We start from the raw sequence: 23,017 nt of genomic DNA, 5'->3' as shown, positions 1-23,017 counted from the left end.
GGACTGCAGAGCAAAAACCTGCATGTGCGATGTGCCAAAATTATAGCCAAGTTATTCTTTCCTTTCTTGGATTATTTGGAAAAGAGCCCACACTACTTTCAACTATTTTCTACAGCAGCTGGGGGCATTGGGAGAAGCAGAAGAAAGGGGCGAGAGAGGGGTGAACGATGTGTAGTCTAAAAAGCACACTCACCTTGATTAAACCATTCCTCTATAGTTAGCCAAGGAGGCAGCAGCAATGCCATAAAACACAAAGCAGGGAGAGAAGAGGAGAGTTAAGGTGAAAACTGTGTGCACATCAAGGGAATGCAGTGCAGTCTACGGCATGTGAAGACCTCTCACTAAAAGGATGCTAGCTTTGTCTGAATAGAATAGAGAAGCCAAACCAAGTGTCAGTTAAGGAGGATAATAAAAGAAACATGATTTAGGCAGCGAAATAGACTACTGAGAAGGAGGAGAGCCATTAGCACCTCATAAGAGGGTTTCCAAGAATGTGTATTCAAGGAGATTTTGGAAAAGACATAGATAAAATAAAAGTGTGATGAAAAATACTGTTGAAAGCTCACCTGATATTAATAAAACATGTAGGAAAAAGCACATCAATATAATACGGACCTGTTAAGTGTTTGCCATGTTAAATTGAGGTGAGTAAAAACAAGGATTTAATAGTAGGAATAGCAGGAGTGTTTTAAGTATTAATTTATCATTTAGTATTAAGAAAAGCAGCTCTGAAAATAATTAGTACCTGTTTACCACTAAAAGACAAACAAGCATTTGCCACTGGTTAAGTGATAAAACTCTAGGTTCTTAAGGTTGTTGAATTGTATATTTTTACATGTTTTTTGCTCATGTTTTAACAAAAATATCCTGGGTTTATTTTTGTTATACTGTATTACATAAAGCTAAAAAGGCGTGAGTGTACAGCTGACAGATCTCCTCTCAACTATTTATACCTACTCCTCTTCCTTCACAAACACCTTAAGGCTTAAAAAGAGCTAAACACCTCTCATTAGCCAAAGTGTGAGTACATATGTATACAGGTAATTAGTTTGTCTGTTTGAATACAAGTACGCTCCAGTGATGCCCCGACCCCAATGTGCGATAGCAATTCTCCAGTGAGTAGTCCGGGGTCAAAAGGTCACTAGTTGCAAGATCACACCTCATTGGCTGACTGATTAATTGTGGCCATTATTGCAGTTGCTGTAAAGACTTAAGAGTGGAGATAACAATGTTGTTTAGCTAACTGCCAAGGAGCATGCCGATAAAGACACATACGAATAGTGTCATTTAAAAGGAAGACAAAAGGACTTTGCCAGACGCATGCACTAAAAGTAACGCTCAAGATAAGGTATAAAATCAGATAATATAATTGCTTAAAGAGCCCGTGTTAAGCTATTTTCTAATCTATTTTCTAATGGTGTATCCTCTTCAAAAACATACCTGGAATTTTGTTTTGTTTCATTCACACCTGTTTAAAATGCACGTTTAGGCTGAGTTCTTCTTTCAAACACTCTGTTCCACCTTGTGATGTCATGTGGTAACACAGGAAGTGCTGCGATGTGGTTTTAAACTCCACACACCTTCCATCTTCACTATAATCATTTGGATCATTTCAGCCATGTAATTGACAATCTCTACTGAACTAAAGGTAAAAAAGGAGTTGTTAACCTGAAAACTACTGATTCATGACATCACAATGTGGAACAGAGCATTCTGAGGTTTAGAGATGAAGACAGACTAATAATGTGTGTAACGTATGAATGAAACAAAACATCTAGGTATGTTTTTAATGAGGTAACAATATTCTAACATGGCTTAAAACCCACCAAATTTTGCATAATATAGGACCTTGAAATAAAAGCAGACTTTGCTACAAAAAAAATGTAATAAATGCTGGCATGTGCGTAAAATGTGTGAAAAAATCTCTCTTAATTCCATCTTTAATCTGAAAATAATTTTCATATCAAAATCATTTCATTAAAAGACAAAGCACTCTATCAAGATGGCTGACATTTCTGGAACTCTTTTGAGATGAAAATAATTTGTATCCCAGAACACCTGTTGTTTTTTTGTTTTTTTTATTTGTTGTTTGCTGTGCTGCTTGCTTAATTAAAACCCTTCTGTAGTAATTCTGCAGGCTATTTTAATTGGGATTTTTATTGTGTCTACATTATGATTTCGATGCACATATTGTTCCTGGTTTGTTTTAAAATGATTTTTCTGATACACTAAAAGTCAGCTATTTAAAGTGATCCTCTATAATAATCTATTTTCTCTCCCTTTTCACCTCCTCACCTTTGGCCTTCTTGCCTCCAAAACAGCCTCCGTCATCCTTCTTCTTCCTCTGAGGCCCTGCTGACCCTGGGGCCTGCAGTCCGTTGGGGTCCTGGTACTTCTCAGCCCCTGGGACCTCTTTGTGAACGTGGTACGACAGGTTTCTCATGATGCACACACAGTTCTCCACAGACTAAAAAGAAAATGAAAGTCAAGAAAAACATTCATTTCATGTCCAAAATTATGCATACGCTGACTCTGAACCATGACCTAAAACATAAAAAGACAAATGAGGTCTAACTTTGTGATGTGTCCAAAACAGCATGATTCATCTTCTTCTGTAATTTCTTTATCAATTTGAACTGAAGCAATGGAAAGATAACCTTCAAACATCTAATCAATCATCAAATTAGGGATTTATGCAGTAAAGTCAGTGAAGGAATATGAAACTTACTTTGACAAATCACTGACAGTGTCCGTGCTGTAATAAAGGACACGACAGACTGTCTCAGAGTTTTTGCTGTGCACATCTTCTGGTGACATTTAGCCTAACGCAACTGTTTTAAAATCACTGATTAAAGAAAAACATGGTCACTGATTATTGAGGAAAATATGTTAATGAAGATTTTGACATGGATTATTTATAAATGTAACAATAAACACAGTCTAAAATATGTGTAATTTGTTTTCATTTAATTTTCACCAGATTAATTAAGAAAAAAAAACTAAACAAAAAGCAATTAAACTACTTTATATTCTAATGTGTTCACCTCAAACTTACCTGCCCTGTCCCTCTAGTCCAGTAGATACTAGCTGAACATTCATACTGCATTACCTTATTGTCCATGTCTTTCTTGCCCACAGCCGACTGCAGAGCGTGGAGAAGAGCGTCCACCAAACCATCACACTCCCTCAGCCGACGTCGAGCCTCAGCCCCGTCCGAACTCACATTTCTGCAACGGACAATCACATGAAGACGTGAATGAAAACATACAAATGGTAGGTGTCCAGAGCTGTGAGGTGTGGTAGTACTAAATTTTGTTACTTAGGTAAAAGTACAAATACAGGAGCAAAAAATTACTCAAGTAAAAGTATCACATGAAAAAAATCTACTTAAGTAAAAGTATTAAAATGCCTGTTTTAAAATGTATTTAAAGAGGAGTATATAGTAAAGTATTTCGTGCAGATTTTGAGCTCTAGTGAAGCTTCAAATGTATGATTCTGATAAAGATTTGCGCTGACTTTTGTTCAACAGAAATGATTAAATTGATAGGTTTTTATGTTTGCTCAGACTACAAACGTGTTGTAATAAACCCCGTTTCAGCATGTCTCAGAGAATTATAAAAAAAACAAAACAAAAAAAACAAACAAACTTATTTTTCAGTCATGTTCAAAATGTAGTGGAGTAGAAAGTACAGCTACCTGCTCTCAAATGTAGTAAAAGTAAAAATATCCACTTTAAAATGTCCTTAAGTAAAGTACATTTACCTGAAACGTATATAATGTAGTAAAGTACTGTACTTTACCACTTTTACTTTACTACTTTTACTTGGTTACGTTCCACCACTGGTTATAACATCCATCAACTTTTAGGACACAGTTTTTAGTTAACATACAATAAAACGATCACATTTTGAACAAACATATTTGTTGTCTATTTATTACCAGAGGTGTTATATTCATGTGCAAATGTATCTAGTAATTCATCACATTTCACATTAATTGAACATTTAACCTGGGCATTATCTATAAGAGCTTTACTATACAAAAACAACAACTTGAAAATGAAGTATGCCTTGTGACCCAGGTCTCCCCAGCCTGATGCAAAATGTTGTGCAACCTGTACAAAACGCTACGCAGGCTTGGGTTTTCATAATAAAATCAATATACATTTCATTGTTGCGTTGCTACAAAGGGAAATGCCTTCTCTGTTACATCAGCTTTGACAGAGCAGCCACTGTAGCAGCCTTAGCATCTCTCTCTGACTGACTGTGAAAGGCCCGGCTTTAAAGAGGGTTATGGGAGAGCAGGGGCACCCCTCTCCACACTGGGGACTTCATTTATGAGAGCTTCAAACCCACGTAATCCCATTAGCTCAGCGCCTTGGTCCTAGGATGGAGCAGCGGACTTGTGGTGAAGCGGTGTGGAGTCAAAGGCAAAGTACATCCACTCTGGCTACATATGTCTCTACTACCATAACATCAAATTATGGGCATGTAGCCTCCACTTTCTTACATTTACTATAAAAGAACAAAACTAAATTGTGTTGAATGACAAAGACTTATGGAACTGTTCGAATTGCACATTGATTGAATTAAAGGATAAGCAAAAATAGACCTAATGGACAAAGGTTTGTTAGTATAGTACAGATGGGACAAGGTCTGATGCCATAAACTCTCACGAGACAAAACCGCCACAAGATTCTGCACACTTGAGAAAAAAGATCTTGAGATTTATATTTGGATTTGACAAAAAATTGGTGGCGAAGTTGAGAAGCTTTAGATCCAAAAAGTAGTACTACAATGACAGAAAAATATTAAATAAATTAAATCAAAAATGGTGAGGCTCAAATTGAACTGGACAATTTACTTACTCTAAATAATGTTAAAAAAATAAGTCTTGCCTTGTGCCGTTCTTGCGGTCGCAATCTTGAGTCTCGTCTCATAGAAACTGTGTCTCATAACACTTCCATACTACTTTAGATACAGTTAGACTTGATGAGAGGAACTTGCCATTAGGGCTATAATGACAAATATGAATATGTTGATATTTCTTTGAAGTAGGCTACCTCTAAAATGATATTGTGCCAATCCCACAAAAAACAAAACACTTTTAATAAAATAAAGCTCAACAGGCAATTGCACTTTGCCTTGAGGACACAAGGCAAAGTACAAACTGAACAACTCTGCTTTTTTCTAAAAGTTTTATGAAAAAAAAAAAATGAAAAAAGAAAATAACGACTCTTCAAAAAATCTAACTTTTATTACTTTTTTTTTTTTTTTGCCTGATTACTTGAGTTATTTTTGAAATAACATTGAAACAAAACAATGTTACAAAAATAAACTCTAGGAGAATATTTTTTTTAAATATTACTGACAACTATAAAGGTTGCAGTTGTCTCCAATTAGCTTCATTATCCGCACATATTTCTAGATAATCTTAACAACAACTTGACCATATTATGTTTCTCACAGCAGATGATGGCATTAGCTTCTTTAGGTCGTGACTGTCACATAAATTTGAGATGTAGCATTCGGAGCGCACCTGCCCAGTTTCCCGCGGCAGACGGGGTGGCAGGTGGCCAGCTGGTTTTCATGTCTGTGGGATCACACTGGGGCTGTCCAGAGTTCTCACTGTGTTCCATGTCAAATAGTGTCCACCGTTACAACAGTGAGGTGAGCTGGGAGCACTTAACTATGCAGGACTCTTCACACTGACAGCTAATGCTAGACTCTCTGTGTGAAATTTGCATACTCTCCTCTCTGTCTGGATGGATTTCCCTCATCAAAGACCTGGAGATGGGTCCCACTGCTCCTGACAGGTTGACCCAGTGGTTGACCCAGTTGAAGGATAGGTCAAATGCAGAGGACAAATTCAAAGAGAAAAGTTCTTATCCCATCTTTAACCATATTAAAAATGTATTGTATTGATATTGGCATGCCAACAGTGAACACCACAAGTCTTCAAACAAATTAAACTTAATCTTCGGTGGAGACTATGGCAGCCAGCTCTCACCATCTGTACAGACCTATAAAGCATAAACTCATCCATCTTTAGCTGTCAGAAAGAGGGCCATTACTCCTCCCTGTAAACTGTAAACTGATCAAGAGCAGCGGCGTCTCCCGTTTATGTGACAAGTCGGCATCCAGGACAGGCGGGCCGCACACTTTTATTGTCAGCTGTTTCAATCGCAGGAGTCTTTGAGGAACAGTTGTCCCGCTGCAAGGTTTACGAGCGCTACATCTGTCGGTTAGAAGCACACGGGAAAGTCAAATAGTTTCCGGATAAGTATGGAGTTTGTTGGGGGATACTGGTGAAGAGTTTTGCTCTATTTGGATTGATATTGTGTTGGCATAAATCAGGTCAAATCAGAACTGGATCTGGCCCAAGGCAGAAATGGACCAGTTCAAAATCTGGTTTAAACCATTGTAAAGCATCAAAAATGACTGAAATTAGATTGAAAAAGGACTGAAAGGATTCAAACTGCATTAAGGTGATGGAGAATATTTTTGTTGATGTAATTTGAAGGAATTTTCTTAATAAATAGACATTCTGTATTTGAAGCCCACTGGAATACATGATATCCTAATTGGGTCCTTTATGCCTTGGTGTTGCGTATTTGCGTTTTTTTTATTTTATTTCTAATTTGAAGTTTTACTTTTTTCAACACGATGCAGCTGCCACTAAAACCTGTTCCATGGGAAATTAATGCTATAAAATGATTCACAGCAACCTAATTAACAGCTTACAAACTAACTACTTAACAACAAACTACTTAATTAAGGGGTTAGGTTATTACTTAAACAGTTAATACGCTTTCTTATTGCTTTATTATGGCTAATTAAGGTGAAGTTGTTATGAAGTGTTACTGAAACATTGCAACAAGCCATGGTCTGTCTGTAGAAACACTTTTCTCACTTACTTTTAGGCGCCTTTTACAGAGAACCATTTATTTTTACAACAAATATGGTTCATAGTTCAGTTTCTGCTCAGCCACGATGTCCTTTAGCAAGAAATTCACAAACATTTTCAACTCTACATGAGGCTGAGTGAGAAAGAACATTAAAAATAATAACAGCTATTTAGAAGTGGAGTTGAAATTTTGTACCACCAATTTTGCTTTCAAGGTTCACCAAAAAAAGAAAACCAAATGCACTAACTTTCATATTTCGCTATATGCAATGCAAATATCTCCATTAATCTTGGCAAGGGAAAAAGCAGATTTGAAGTTCGATTTTCAAACAATGCTAAAATATCCAAATATATACAACCTTACCCAATTTTGTGTCCCGCCCGTAGCTTTTTGTCTGCTGTTATGATCACACAATACATCATACATGAAAAATCGACCCTGTGCCAGTGCCATTTTAGAAAGGACTCCAATTTTAGTAATAATTGGCCGGATAATTTTAGTGGCCATTACAAAAATCAGATAAATGTGGGTCTTTTAGTGATGACCAGAGACGGCTGATAGCGGGGAGCATTTTATTGTTAGTGGCTAACAGAATAAGTGGATGTGCCTACGCTGGCGGTCTGTCACTGTCTGTGGCATGTGTGTTATCAGATGAAGACACTGAAGGTCAATGAGAGCCGTGTGTCTCTGCAGAGGACAAAAGAGCAGCTGGGAGGGACAAGCTACGACCACACTGACTGATGGAGATGGAGGAGGCTATTCAGACCGCGACAAGGGCATGAGACCAATCACTGGAACATATGTCGAGCACTAAACCTCTGGAAAGTGTTGTTTTCAAAATGCAATAATAAATGAAGTGAAATTTGTGTAAAAATAATTGCTAACACATCAGACAAAATCAAATAGATCTTGTGGTGTCAGAAGTGTTCAAAACTTCTAAAAATGAGTGTAATCAAGAGTAGTATGTTCTCCGTATTGTTCTAAAAAAACATATATATATTAATTGCCTAAACCTTGTCTTCAAACAAGGACAGAATGAACAGCCAAGGAACACATCAAAATGTGCATGTTCATATACAAAGATGGACTTCTGTAAGGATTGTTCCCAATACAGATTTGTATAAAGTAAAGCAAAAAAAATGAACTAACATGGACAAAAAAATACCAGTGTTTCCCATATGTTTTTTCTCAAGTACCCCCCCTAAGCTTTGTTTCACACTCCAAGTACCCCCTAACTTGGGCACTATGCAAATACATCTGTTCACTAGCAGTGTTGGGAATAACGCCATTTAACTATAATGGCATTAGTAACAGCGTTAATTACTGTCAGTGTAATATTTTATTGTGAGTCTCAGCGGGTGAGACTCCACTCTCTCGTGTCATTCAGTGAAGCTGCAAAGTTTTTCTTTTGTTTTGGGAAGTAAACATGACCGAGATACGGAATTAGCGACAGTGATTGGCTAAAAAGAGAGACTCCTTGTGAAGGTGACCAATCAGAATCAGCTTTAGGTGGCTGTAAAGACTATCCAGACATTTCATCAGTTTAGTGCTGACAACCAGACGAATCCTCGCTCTTTTGAACACTTGAAAAAAATATGCTGGTTCTTGTGGATTTTATGGACACACATCATTATTCGGCGACTCTTTGTGATGGGAGTACAAATAGACGACTACAGTGGCAGTTATACGGGCGTTTGGACTTTGCAGATCGCTTAAAAGACATCAGAGATATGACAGAAGCTCTAGTTTTACTAGTGTATCAGTGCTGTCATGTGGCGTGTCATGTTTGTCATGTTCTGATATCAGTGTGTTTTGTAAATGTGCTGTTTGGACACAGTCTGCTGTGTAAAGGGGACAGTAGTTAGCTCTGTGTTGTTGTGACTGTACATTTGTCTGTGGAGAATAGCTTATAACACTGGCTCTGGATACATTTGGTGATTTGCAGGATAAATAAGGCTGAATAGAGCTCATTTTAGCTCCAGTAAAAACAGCTGAGGGTGTATTTTTGAGAATTTACAGGATTTTACAGTTTCTACAGTTACTAACAGAATTACTTAGGGAGAAAAGTAATGGGCAACTATAACTATTTTAAGGATCTTGCCCAGCACAGTTCACTCGTGTTCACTCAACAGTTCACTCAATTATCGCTATTAGATTTTCACGATTAAACACTTCCAAGTGCAAATCTATGCCTAAATCAGGACTAAACCAGGTCTAAATCAGACAAAACAAGACTTAATAATGTACAAAAGTGTCTCTAAAAATAAGTAAATTCAGGACTCTTTGTACTCCCCTTCATTCATCACTGTCATCGGCGTTTCAACTTGAATTCATTTTGACTGCTCCTTTCATCTCGTTTTAGCTTCAACATAAGAGAATGGTCTTTAAATGCGCGTTAGTCTTCTGGCAGCTTCACGGTGATAAACCAAACATTTATCATATTGACACCTAAGAGATCATTGAAAACAAGTTGCCATTTTCATGACATTTGCAGTAACTATTTTCCACAGTGTTTCTTTAATCCTCCTCGTAAAGCTGCTATTAGCTCAGTTTTGCTCTCAACTAGGAAACAGCTGTCAATGAGCAGATGAGACAGACTCGACTGGAGAAATAGATTTGCTCACAACCCCATAGTGAGGTAATTATTCTTTCTTGTAATGGTCAAAATGGGCCCTAATCTTTGTTGGAGCATTTTAACCTTGTTTTAAGTTTTAAACGGTAATTAAATGCGCTCTTCATCCTTGTCTGTGAAGCTGCCGCAAATCTCTCCCAGACAGACTTTAAAACAGAGGATTACAGATACTTGAAGGCTAAATTCTGACTTTGGAAAGAGTAAGTTCGAGACAGATTTAAGTAAAAACTTTCAAACACCACTTTGCTACTATGCAACTTTTACGCTAAGGGCATTAAAGTATTTAAAATATAAATGGTTCTTTTTAAATTAGAAGAGTAAGACTGGGGAGTGCAAATGGTCAGAACAGAAAGTGTAACTGTACAGCAAAGACCATAGATAAGGCGTTTACTCTATCTTGCAATGATTAAAGATATATAATGTTTTTTAGGGTATGTGTATCAAACTATAACATATGTAGATGATTATTCTGAAGTTCTGATCAAGCACTTCTCCCACATGTTAGTGCCATATGAACCATCTCAAACTCTGAGGACTTCAGGGACCGGCCTCCTGCTGGTGCCCAGAGTCAGGACTAAACGTGGAGAATCAGCGTTTCAGTTTTATGCAGCTAAAACCTAGAACAGTCTTTCCGACGTTTTAGTTTGACCAGCTCCATACACACACTACACACAAAATAGGCTACTGTTCAATAATGTATGTAAAAAAACAAACAAAAAAACTTCATCCACATCCGAGGCATCTAATAATAAGAATATAAAAGCAAATATATTATCAAAACCCATCTGTTATTTTGATTCTGGGATTGTCTCCAGCTTTGGAATCTGCCACAAACACAAATCTATTCTTCTGATTGAGCTTGCAGAGTAAACACCGTAAATAAGACAGAGAGAGAGGGGGGAAGGGCACCGTAATGAAACGATCCTGCCTTTTATCGAGAAGTAAGCAGCCTCTGTGTTTGGGTGAGTAAATAGATTCTCCGTGGCATCAGCATTTCTCCAGACATCGCTGGTCTAGGCAACAGCGGGCTTGGTTACGGTTACCATGGAGACTGATTTCTGTCCTCAGCATCAGAGGAAAGAGGACGACAGGGATGCATTGTGCTGTGTGACAGCAATGATATCTACAGTGGCATCAGAGGTGACAAAGCAGACTGCCAATTGGGGGTTTGGCTTGAAGGTAGAGGCAGATAAAAGGACCTGTAGATGGCTATAGAAAGAGGAAGGGATGCGTTATGAGAAAGGCTGACCTGAACTGTTGCAACTATGAGCCTATGGCAGGGTGCAATTTATATAATGGAGAGTCACTCAGGGGCATATAAGGATATTCAATTGCTATGTGCAGTTTAAAAGGTGCACTTGGTAATTTTTCATGGAGACAAGCGAGTGACGCCGCTCGATCAGGTTATAGGTCAGATCTGTGGAGAGATAGCACCGCTCAGAGTACGAATGCATGTTAGACAAGGTAATTTTGTGCCATAAAGACACCTTAACAGAATAAATGCAAGATAGAATAGAAGATTAATACCATACTAAGAAGCAATTTATGCAAAATAACAGATCCATGGAGATAAGTATATGGGCAGACCTCCCAACATAAAAGTTATAATTGGTGCGCCTACAAATGCAGTAACTGACAAAGATTAATGAAAGAAATGGCATAAGCAGTTGCATTATTGAGTATTATACAACCAAGCAGGCTGTTTTATTTTTTTTTTTGGACAACATGGCATATTTTTGGTAATTAAACAGTGCCTTGCTTTTTCTTGACATTAGTTGAAATACAGGCATTTTGAACGACAGCCCTACAAAGACCAAGATATATCTAAACCCATTTTAAGTTTCTCAAAATATGACTTCAACCTCATGTCCTGTTCTGTGACTTTTTATGCTGCAAAAAGCACGGAGGCTATTTCGTCTTGAATTGTCAGTGCACCTCTCAGTAAAAAATCTCACTTGTAGGAGAGGAGAGGACTTGCCGCAAACCATCTGATGCCGAGCAATGGAGTGTGAAATACATTCTGGTACATGGCGTCTGGGCTAGATTTGGTTGTTAGATTTTTAGTTTTGGATGTCACCCAGCGCACTGTACCATCTTCTTCCCTGGATCCAACGCGGTCTAGACAGCGCTTGGTTCCAGGAGATGGCACAGGCACCGCGACACACCACACTGTCTATGTGAGTGCAGCCAAAATGACAGATACAGAAGGGAAGATGGAGGAAGAGTAGATACTTGAGGGGGGAAATACTCACAAGATAATAACAAGGATTCATTGATAGAGAGAACTGTCCTCTGCAGGTGATGGTAGCATTTCAAAGAGGTGCAGTGACTGTGACAGCGTTTTTTGGAAGGTTTCCTGAGCTGTAAATGTCGAATGGATGTTGAATATTTTAGCTTCTATCAAAAACCGAAAATCATGACTTTTACTTTGTTCTTCGGCAAAAGTCAAAGTAACTTTATTAAAGCGATCAATCAAATGTGGCAGCAACATCAAGAAGACAATTTCCTTTGGCGGCAACTAGGAGCTCTCTGCCAACTCAATTCTGCGCTGCATTATAAGACTTTTAGGAAGGTCTGAGAAATGTCACTTTGTTGGGAGACTTTTTTCAATTTTAGTTACTCAAATTGAGGTTATATATAATTTTAAAAGTCAGTTAAAAATGTGTTCCAACAGAAAATAGTTATATTACTCTGATATACTGTAAATCAAGACCACTCGAGTATTCAAGAAAGGTTATATGTTGCCCCATTTATGTGACTTATTTCAATATCTATACTTATACTATGCTCAATCTACTTTCAATGCTAGTTTTAGTACCTAAGCATTGTATCTAAGTATTTTTTTTTTACAATCCTAGGTATGAATGTATGTGAATAATTGTGAATTTTTTTGTAAAATGTTAAAATTATCCAAATACAAGTTGTTCATATAAGAACAAGAATAAAATTGTTACATGTAATCAAGAGTATGCTAAAATAATAAAAATAATGTTGTAAAAATAAACATTGTTATATTGAAATACAGAAGTTTGAGTTCAACAAATACATCTAACAGAAAAAGTGATATGACCGTCCTGTCACCTTTGGAGCTATATAGAGCGCACATTCAAATAAGTTCAAGGTACCTTTTTATACATTCTCTTAGTGAATACTTGATACACCGATGATCTGATGTTCTTTTTATCTCATATATATGTAAAAAAAAAAAAAAAAAAAGAAAATCGAACATCCTTTCCGAACCAACACAAGTGCCTGAACTATTTCTCCCCTCTTTCTGCTTCTGACACTTTTGTTGATTGCTCCTGTCAGCTCCATGTGTTTAAAATGTGGTCAGAGGATCCAAGAGAGAAGAATGCTATGGAGAGTTTTATATTGCTTTACACAGGCAGGAGTGATGGTGTAGACAGCACAGTGTGGACAGCCACTCCGCATACCATACCATAGACACGTGCACAAACAAAAGCATCTGTCCAGCCATAAATCGTCTGTGTATGAGAACAATCTAAGTCCCCACCTTGGCTTAGTATCAAGAATTTATGCTATGAGAGTCTCAATCTTGTCTGATTTGGTTGTATCCCTTTGTGATTTTGCTATGGGCCATCATCGAATCAGACAGCCTAAAGAATATATGTAACTAGAGCATGTGATAAGTCTATTGAAATAAATATAGAATAGGCAAGTTGTGGAACTTTTCTGGTGGAGGATATACCACCTGTTTGTCTCAACAGTTTTCCTGGATTGTTATATATATAAATATGTATAGTCTGTGAGTTTGAAACAATTACTACAACATTTTTAGTTTTTCATGTAGAATAAATAAATTAATATATTCATGGCATCTTATTTGTAGTAGTATCGAATACCTGAGACAACCCGAAGTGTTCTTGAAGACTGTGGTCCACTCTGCGTCGCGGGGTTTGGAGTCTTCGTTGGGCTCGTGCTCCCATCCCGAGTGAGGGATGATCACCTCGTTTGTCATGGTCTGCAGCCCGTGGTTTATGATCACCATCTTCAGAGGCTCATAGGATGACAGGTTCCACAGGGTTCCTACACAAAAGAAAAGAGATAAGCGTTGTAAAGCAAATCGTTAAGAGAACACACTTGGGTAGAAACACACAGTTCAAGGTAAACAACATACTGGTGCAACATCTGGAAGAAAGGCTCAAAGAAACTTGTTTATCAGGACAAAAACTTGATCAATAACAGCCAAAAAAGTACAACTGTTGTGTTTGTTTTACATCCTACCATCAGCCATAGGAATTATATAGTTAGACCAGAGTTTTGGACTGAATCAAAACAATTATTACTGTCAATTAAATCTTAAGACCTAGAGAAGCAAAGTGATACTGAGAGTGAAATGATAGAGGATAAAGCCATAGGGTGTGTTGCCCATGGACCACATCAAAATTGGGACCAGGACTAAACCAGGACTTTGACAAATGGGGCTCAAACCAGGATGCAATAAAGACAAGTATGAACGCACCATTATTGATCTTTCCTGGGGTTGTTTTTTTTTTTTATATATAAAGTAATTATAATGTATGAAACTGTATGAACTTATTTACAGTAATCTGATTGGTAGAGATAGGATGTACTAACAACAAAACGTTCCTGTGACAGTGAGCCACAACATCTCTATAAACAAGTAACACATAGATTCCAACATGAGTAATTTGACTTGACTGTAACAGCTGCACACATCTCCACATTATGTCAATTTTCAGCAGAAAATGTGATTTCAGCTAACAGCGCTGTCACAGAGGCACAGCAGGTGAGACAGAAGAGAACACTGTTGGCAGCTCATACAGGGAATAAATGATATGCAACAGATTGTATGTATTACATTTGAACTATTCCAGCCGCTACAGGATCAATTATAAACCAATATGGAAGTTGCGCCATGCAGAAAGAGGACAGATAAATGAGTAGGTTTGATCTAGAAGGGCATCTGGTGTAAAAGTTGGAGTAAAAGTACTGCTGTGTCACATACTCTGAAACTCCATTAGCAAAACATGTCGTATTTCTGACATTAATGTGTTTTATCTTGATTTATCCTAAAGGTTTTTGTGTATATGGAGAATGAACATTTGACTTAATTAGGTGACCTTTTAAGTATAATTTTCCTGTGGCTATTAGAGATATTTTTTGGAGGCAACCATCTTTAATCAACTATAATGACTGAAAACCAAGACAAAAAAATAATCCATTCTAAACTAGGATAAACGTCCAATGATACCAGATGAATCCTCTATTGCACTATTGCTTCTTAATAACATTAGGGAACTCCTGATATATATGCCAAAGCAATAAAAAAAAAATGGGGGAGATCACGGAAAGTTGAAATGAAAGTGTCTCATAATTCCAGACATGCTAAAACCTTGAATAGTCCAACCTTCACAAACGCTCTTGGCAAAGTTTGGCCTGAAGCCGAATGTTGCTATCCCAGTTTTGCGGTCTACTGCTGACTTTCCCTGTTATTTCTTTACGCTCGTCCTTGCTCGCCTTCATCACCACTTTACAACATGTGATTTGTCTGGGACACAAACTCTGGGCATATATAAATGTTCTGATCTGCTCATAACACAGTGAGCCATTCCCCTTGTCCCACAATAACGGGCCATAAACGCTGCACTCAAACTGTCACACTTCCTCAGCCTTTAAAATACTTCTATACATTTTCCAGACACATTTGCTATTTCCGCTGTTAAATCCAGTTTGCCACATACACAGCCGGGACAGTCCCCACAGAGGAGGACTAAAAATACATGATATAAAATGCAACTGGTTTGATGGGATTAGTAGTAGAAATTGACAAGACCTTACTTTTTAGTAGTAATAGTAGTAGTAAGTAGTGTCACGATACCATAACAATAATAAAAACACTTTTTATTTAGCCAACAGAATGTAATTTTCAACATTAAATCGTAGTACTTTCTTATACATTACCACGTAGCCTTATATCTGTGTAATCCTTCAGTCGTCCAAGTATTCAAGTAGTTCCATAGTGGTTCATGGGCATATATGTGTAGTCTTTGCGGGTTTATACTTTTTCTAATACAGCTCAAGATCATTTTAAAGCTATTCATGAATGGTTAATTTCTATCCTGTGAATCAATACCTACTCAAATAAGTTTAAATACTAGTTTTAATATCAATTAGCATCTGATTTTCGAAACTTTTGACCACCGTAGTAAGCAGAAGTGGTAGTAAAACAAGTAGTAGCAATAGTTTTCATATAGCAGTAGTAGTACTTATAGTCAGCTTTTTACACTGGTATCAAGGTTGGACAAAAAGGATAACAATTCCCAATTTTCAAGTATCTTTATGTCACTGTCACTATTTCAATGTGTCAGTATTCACATAATTGCAAAGATGTGTACACAATGATGTGCCAAGTTCAATATATAAACAAATTGTTGGTTTTCAAATCAGAGCAGAAGGATGTTAGAAGCTTGTCTTTGCCTATGTTGCATATTAATATGGTCTTTACAGAGGTGCATCCAGGCAGTACAGTGGGTATTGACTTAACAAGCAAACCATGGGCAATCTATGTAAACATCAATCTTCTTCCTGGAAAATGTGTCAGACATTTATTATCACATTGAGATACAATGAAGTCTTCCCTTTTCTCAGTTTTCTTATTTAGAATCCAATTCCACTTGTGACATACAGCCGTAGACATAATAACACATGACAGGTTGTTAGTGGTCTACGTCATATGCAGCCCTGCAGAAAATAAACTAAGCAGTTTGGAGGTGCCAAACCAAAACCCTCTAACCTAATTGTTTTCGTTTCCCAATTTTTCTTTTAAACTTTGAAAAAATTTACGCCACAGACAATGATAAAGTGCCATAGTGCTCGATGAGTGAATGTTTTTTTTTAAGTTTTTTATCCAGGTTCATCGTAAGTGTATCCGGAAGAGGAAGTCAGAGTACCCGGGCATGAATCACATTAACAGCAAGAGGGCTAATCTCGGAGCTAACGCTGATATGATGACAGTTAGCTAACAGTCATACCTGGCCCACGGCAGACAGCAGGATCTCCTCCACTGCTGTGGCATTAGCATATGTTTTACCTCTGACAAGAAACAACCAGCGGGCAGTAAAGCCAGTTAGCAACAAAGCTGAACATATCAGGCAGATACAGAAGCCGGGGCATGAATAATGTGTTGTCATGATGGGCATAATATACGGCTATGAATAATTAATGCTTAAATGTCTATCAATCCAGTACTGTACTGTTTTAAGCATGTTATATATGCAGTTATTTACATAACAGAATGTGTACTGCAAAGAACAAAATATCCTGTGTTGTACATTTTCTGAAATTCATGGTATTTTGTATTAATTTATCAGTTCAGATTTCAGGCTTCCCTCAAATGTTGAGGGAAGCCAGGAGGTGTTTATAATATACTCCCAAAACAGCATTATCTTTTTAAACCTATGGCTTATACATATTGCTATAAAAATTGTGCATCTCTACTTTAAAATATAATTGCTATATGCATTACCCTGCTTTCATGGTTGTATTGGATAAATCATGTTTGCTATTAGCCTATCCACCTCGCATTGACGTTCCATGTAGCCCATTAAAAAGTTGCAATCCTGTCCCATGGGGGTAACTAAGTCTTAAGTCAACATCAGTTTTATCCCCTAAAATTTGTTATGACTGTTAGACTCCAGCTGAGCAGATAAAATAAACAGCACATTTATAATCTTCAGCTAAACTCCACTCATGTATTTGTCTGATAGATAGATTAGATTCAGCTCAATGTAAAAAAGGCTTTCAGAGCACACCCTGCTATGAGATTAGTGAGGCGTGAGGCCACTACATTATGGGCATGGTTCTTTCTGCTTTCATAAAACATGTTCAGCCATCTGTGTCTGACAATATGGGTTGTATTTTTCCAGAATATAAAATGTAAAATAGGCACTTAAGGTTTAAAATAATTTAATGTTTAAAATAGCATTTTGAGTTTAAACGCAAAACACTTGTCCCTTCATTTAAGGCAGTGGTTTACTACTACTACTACTTCTACTACTACTACTACACTAAGAAAAAAGTCTATAACATAACAACAAAGTCTAAATTACAGAGTTAAATGTATGGCTAAGTATTAATACGACAAAATGTGATTAAAATGTACTTTTAGGGTGCGTTCACACTTGCACAGTCAATTGCACAGTAAATTTGTGACTAAAACTCAAAACTAAACCTGGACTAAACAAGGATAAGAGCAGACCATGTCCACATCAGGACTAAAAATGGGCTCAAATTAGGACGAGACAACAGGTATGAAGACACCCAATGTTAAACTGCAGCAGACCCACACACCAGGAAAAAAAGCCACCACTACCAAATAGGCCGTCCACAGTTTGAGAACAATTACAGGCATAGTCATAACAAAAACATCTTCACCTGAAATACGTTAAGTTTTCTGACCATCCCATAGGACTCACCTACCAAATCCAACTATCCACCTCTATAGCGTCTAACTTTGCATCTAAAAACATTTAACAGACCCCTACACACGCTATGTTCCAATGTCCCTGTCCCCTTTGTCTCACCTCCAATAATACACCTTAAACATTGCTTAGGCCAATGTATTCAGGAAAGTCTACACAGATTTGATTTGCCTGGGGGTAGGAAGAGGCTTGTCTTTGTTATGGCTGTGATCCATCAAGGAGGACAAGTGACATGATGTTATTTAAGATGACCGAGTGCCGGAGAGAAGTGACGCGTTCCATACATCACAGTGCCAGAATCTCAGCCCAATGGATCCAGACCAGGTTAGGTCCGTTTGCCTTCGATTGTCCCCCTGTCTGCGGTGATCATGTGGGCAGGACGTTCAGTTGTCTCCTGGGGCAAGAACCAGAAGCTGTAGTAGTGTGATAGTAGTGTCAATACAAACACTGCCGCTATACTGTGTTGACATAAGTTTAGATTTAAACATGGGACGGCTCTTTTACATAAGTGGTGTATTATTGATGACAGCTCTGGAATATGAAATTATTTTATGGTAATGAGCGTCCGCATGGCTGGAGAATGTTGCCTCGCAGTAAAACTCAATTATTCAATACTGTAACATACGTACATGGTTTATGGTGTCCAAAATGTCTAATTCATACTTTTCCTCTGTAAGCGTCCATCCATCCATCCATTTTCTTCCGCTTATCTGGGGCCGGGTCGTGGGGGCAGCAGTCTAAGCAGTCCCCCTTAGACTGGGTAAAACGTACTCAAGCTTAATGAGACAGGTCAAGTTTTCTTTTTAAATGCTCTGAAGGACTATAGTCTGGTAACTGTATGTGTTTTCAAATGTCTAATGTAGTAATTGACTTTTTTCTCACGCAGGTGAACTGGACTCAAATGTAAGACAAAGAGAGCAGTCAAACTTAGAAACGTCTTAGAAACAACAACAGAAAGTGTCCTTTTAACAGGTAATTCAGAATATAGTAAATCAGGCAAATAAACAGTGAGGAAAAATGTCTTATTTAATATCAACAAAAATCTCTTCCAACACTGGGAATTCAAAAAGGGGAACAGGTAACTCAAACAGGGATAAATGCAGGTTCAGGATTTCAGAAATGCAACAGGGTATTTACAGATATAGGGCTTGAGAGTTGCTTTTGACTGTTCAACCATCTAGCAAGAACTGATAGAACAGAAGCAGTATATACAGACTACCCTTGGCTGATTAACAAACGAGAGGCAGCTGCAGGGAAAACAGGGAGGTAACAAAAGAAGGGCCGGAACAAGCTGAAAAACGGAGCCGGACTGGGGAAAAACATGCAAACATGCAGAACTGTGACAATTTTGGCAGTTAAAGTTAGAGCGATGGTAAACGTCATTAGCTTACTAAGTATTTTGAGTGATGCATGCAGGTTTAAGTAATTCTATATTGACCTGCTCAAAAAACTCCTCTTTTCACCAACTATCTGTCTCCTCCCACATCATTGTTCTTAATTGGGATTCTCTAACAAATTTAGACTTCAGACGAGTGATATGTTTGGTTCTAAAATGCCACTTAGCCACGTTTGAACAATAAAAACACATAAATGACAATCTGCTGCTTGCTACGGTGAAATGCTATGAATAAGTCCCACTGTGAAGAAGTGGGGCCTATCAATTCTGAAGTCTTACAATGAAGAAAATGTAAAACTATGATTTCATGGATAAGTAATGTTCGTTTCTGGTGCAAGCATCAAAGAGAACCAAGAGACTGAAGCATAAAGTCAGAAGGATTTAATGAGTTCCACGCAGGTAAAAAGAACAATGAAGCAACAGACTCCAAGGAAAGGATAGCAAAAGAGTCCCGAGATGTGCATGTTGACAGCTTTTATAGTGTGTTTCAATGTATGTGTTTGTGAGGTGGGTTGTTTGCATGGCGTTATACATTAAGAAACTTCAAAGTCTTACAATGGTGACTGTTTTATAATCCTCTCAAAGTGGGGGTCACACATTCCTTAGTGAGAGGGGCTACAGATAAGAAGTGGCTTTAATCAAAAGACCAGGACAAAGGTGTTATCTTCTTGTCCACACGTCCTTGTAGGCCTCCACGCTGCTCTGCATTTGATGTAGTACTGCACATGTTACGTTATATATCGACACCTGTAGCTGGAAAAGATATGTCCTCTTTAAACCGTTACTTCTTTAAACCTTTGGCAGATTGCTATAATATACACACATGACTTTTACATAGACATTTTAAGTATACTTAACATGCATAATTCATATTTCTGCATAACCAAAGCTTGTAGTGCAACATAGCTGACACTTTATCATCTTGGTGATGCTTCTGAACTGGAGCAACCCTTTAATGTTAAACTCATAGATCAAGTTATTACACGACCATCTATAAATAAACCGCTTTTAAGATTTCAAAGTGTTTCCGTTCTGTTTTATTAATGCTGTTTATCCAACGAGACTTTTAAGAAGGTCAAACTCTCACCAACCCTGAAGTAAATATTAACACTCTCCTTTGTATCTCCTCTACTTGGATATTCTGAGGTGAAAGGCACTGGGAATGGCACAGAAGATGGAGCAGCCATGGCTAAAGCTAATTAAATTTTCCAGGCAGCAGTAGCAGGCATGTTGCTCTTCTAGGAGGGCTATTAACTTAGTTCTGCCCATTACTGGTCTCCTCCTCCTCCTTCTCCTTGTCTCCCTTAGCCCTTATGCCGTCCATCATAGGAGGACAGAGGAGAGTGGAAAGATGGAGGATTACTCGGAAAGACAGGAAGAAACAAGGGACAAAAGTAGTTTAATTAAATGAGCTAGGAGGGTCTGGGTCACGAGCACAGAGTTGTTTACAGGGAGATACGGCTGTCAGAAAGACTGGGGGGGGACCATTGTTTGGATCTGTGTTTCCATATGTGTCTTGTTAACTGTTGCTAATTCTTTTTCTACACACATGTATTATTGATATACAAGTGAGTATTTTCATGTTTATAGTGGTGTAACTCCTGCCCAATTAAACTGTAGACATATTTTTATGTTTATGGTAGTTTCTGCTGGTTAAACTGCCAACATGACTAAATTAGTTTAAAGTTTATGTTATTACGAATACATGCACATTGGTTTTTTTGTATTCCAGACCACACAGTGAATCCTTATTTTTATCTGATGCCACCATTAAGGAACCTTCTCAAGATCCAGTCTCCTGATTCTATGACAGGAAACAACTGTTCATACTGGCTGCTTCAATCAGCGTTAAGTTATGTGCAGATTGTGCCATAATAAAGAACAATGCAAGTGATTTTTTTCTTTATTATATTATATTGTATCATAAGGAGTTGTGCGTTTGGAAAAGTTAAGTTTAGTGCAGCAGTACTGGTATTGATTGCCTTCCAAGTAAAAAGTATCTACAGTGAAAATAGGGTTGCAAAATAATTGATATCTCAGTACTAATTTATATTAAAACTAGAAACCAGATACTCAATTGAACAAGTATCAATAATGGAAAAAAAAAAAGGTTTGGTCTGACAGAATAAGATCAGAGCGTAAAGATGAGCCTGAACAACTGCCATCTACTGGTGAATATAATTTAAATAATCCTATGCATGGTAACTTCAAACAAATAAAAAATTGACAAGACCTAAACAGCTCTCAAAGATTAGTCCCTGGAATGCACTTTGGTTGGCCTGTTGTTGTTTTATTACAGATGCAATGTATAATTTAAACTCCTATTGAGGTCAGTAGTCCGTTAGACCCATGTGGCCTGCAGTAGCTCATTTAGTCTTAAGATATTTTTGTTTTATTGTTTGGTTTTTTTTAGCCCTTCCTCTGTGATGGGGCCTCCAGCAGATGAGAGCACAGATGTCAGTCGTTAACAATCAGCTGGAGGTAGAGGACAGGCTGCTGTCCAGTGGCTCTCTACAGTCAGCAGGTCGATCACATGTTGATACTATGGTTCGCCAAAATGGAATTTCTGGCCTATTGTAATAACAAAAAGCAGCTTGTCAAATTTAATACTACACTGTTGCTATGGTTCCTCTGAAAAAGCTAAACATTTGATCTATATCTATTGGATCTTTTTCATATTTTAATAAAATACCTAAAAAAAATACCTAAACAACTTCAGATCAACACTATTTTACTGTGTATTGCTAGATGAAATGTTATAAATATCAGTGTAAAGTTAAAGGGGTAAGCATACAGGTTTAGAATGTAAAATAACTAGTTTAAACAATTTTCAGGGTCAAGTTGAAACATTGACCAACAGATAGTCATCTGATTAAACAACTAGTTTTACAAAAGCGAGTAAACTTAGACTCTCACTTAAACAGATTTGATAAAGTGTGTGCTGGTTTATTCAAGTAGGAATGTCTTTGCAGCTTTGTCTAGTTGAAATACCCTATAATATACCCTGTTTTATCCTGTAAAAGTACTACCACAATGATCAGAAGAACTATAGTTGTAGTATTTTGTGTATTCATCAAATTTTCAACCTATACTGTACTTATGCCTGCATCTATGGATACAATGCACAGTCTTTTATTCCCACATTCATTTACTGTGGTTATTTTAGAGCTACTCCATTTCACACATGCCTAAAGACTATAAGACATGTTTAAAGTATCTCTTGACACTTTACATACTATGACAAGACAGTGGAGGCTTAATTACACTAATTCTCGCAATTAACTGAATTGGCCATTCTCATACTTCACAGTCAAGACTACAGGGAGATTTGCTGAATCTGGGATGACTACATAAATCATAATCAGTACAACTCACATGGGAGCACCATCTTATATCGCATATATGCAGCCAGGAACTTCCAGATAGGATTTCAAGCCAGCAATATATTTAGCGAATACTTACTAAACATTATTTCAGACAGTCACCTTGGCACAGCAAGCTTTAAATCCTGCCAAATAGCTTTACATGCATTTGTCATCAGGGAACTAGACGGGTGCAAAACTTAAGACATCTCCTGTTGCAAAAAATAGGAAACCCGTAGCTCTAAATCTGCCCAA

General features: G+C 37.6%; 1 protein-coding gene across 9 annotated transcripts in view; it reads right to left on the bottom strand.

The window, feature by feature from the left end:
* The window catches only part of arvcfb (ARVCF delta catenin family member b), a 242,411-nt gene that overhangs the window by 40,650 nt on the left and 178,744 nt on the right, over nucleotides 1-23,017 (bottom strand). For all 9 annotated transcript variants that reach the window (XM_055224502.1, XM_055224504.1, XM_055224499.1 and 6 more), the window contains 3 exons: nucleotides 13,403-13,586; nucleotides 3,110-3,227; nucleotides 2,296-2,467 (listed from right to left, as the gene is read on the bottom strand). In XM_055224502.1, the coding sequence (XP_055080477.1) occupies nucleotides 2,296-2,467; nucleotides 3,110-3,227; nucleotides 13,403-13,586 (474 nt within the window). The remainder of the gene's footprint in view (nucleotides 1-2,295; nucleotides 2,468-3,109; nucleotides 3,228-13,402; nucleotides 13,587-23,017) is intronic.

Source organism: Periophthalmus magnuspinnatus, chromosome 9 (genome assembly GCF_009829125.3).
Source record: "Periophthalmus magnuspinnatus isolate fPerMag1 chromosome 9, fPerMag1.2.pri, whole genome shotgun sequence".
NCBI lineage: Eukaryota > Metazoa > Chordata > Actinopteri > Gobiiformes > Gobiidae > Periophthalmus > Periophthalmus magnuspinnatus.
This window is presented reverse-complemented; position numbering and strand designations above follow the sequence as displayed.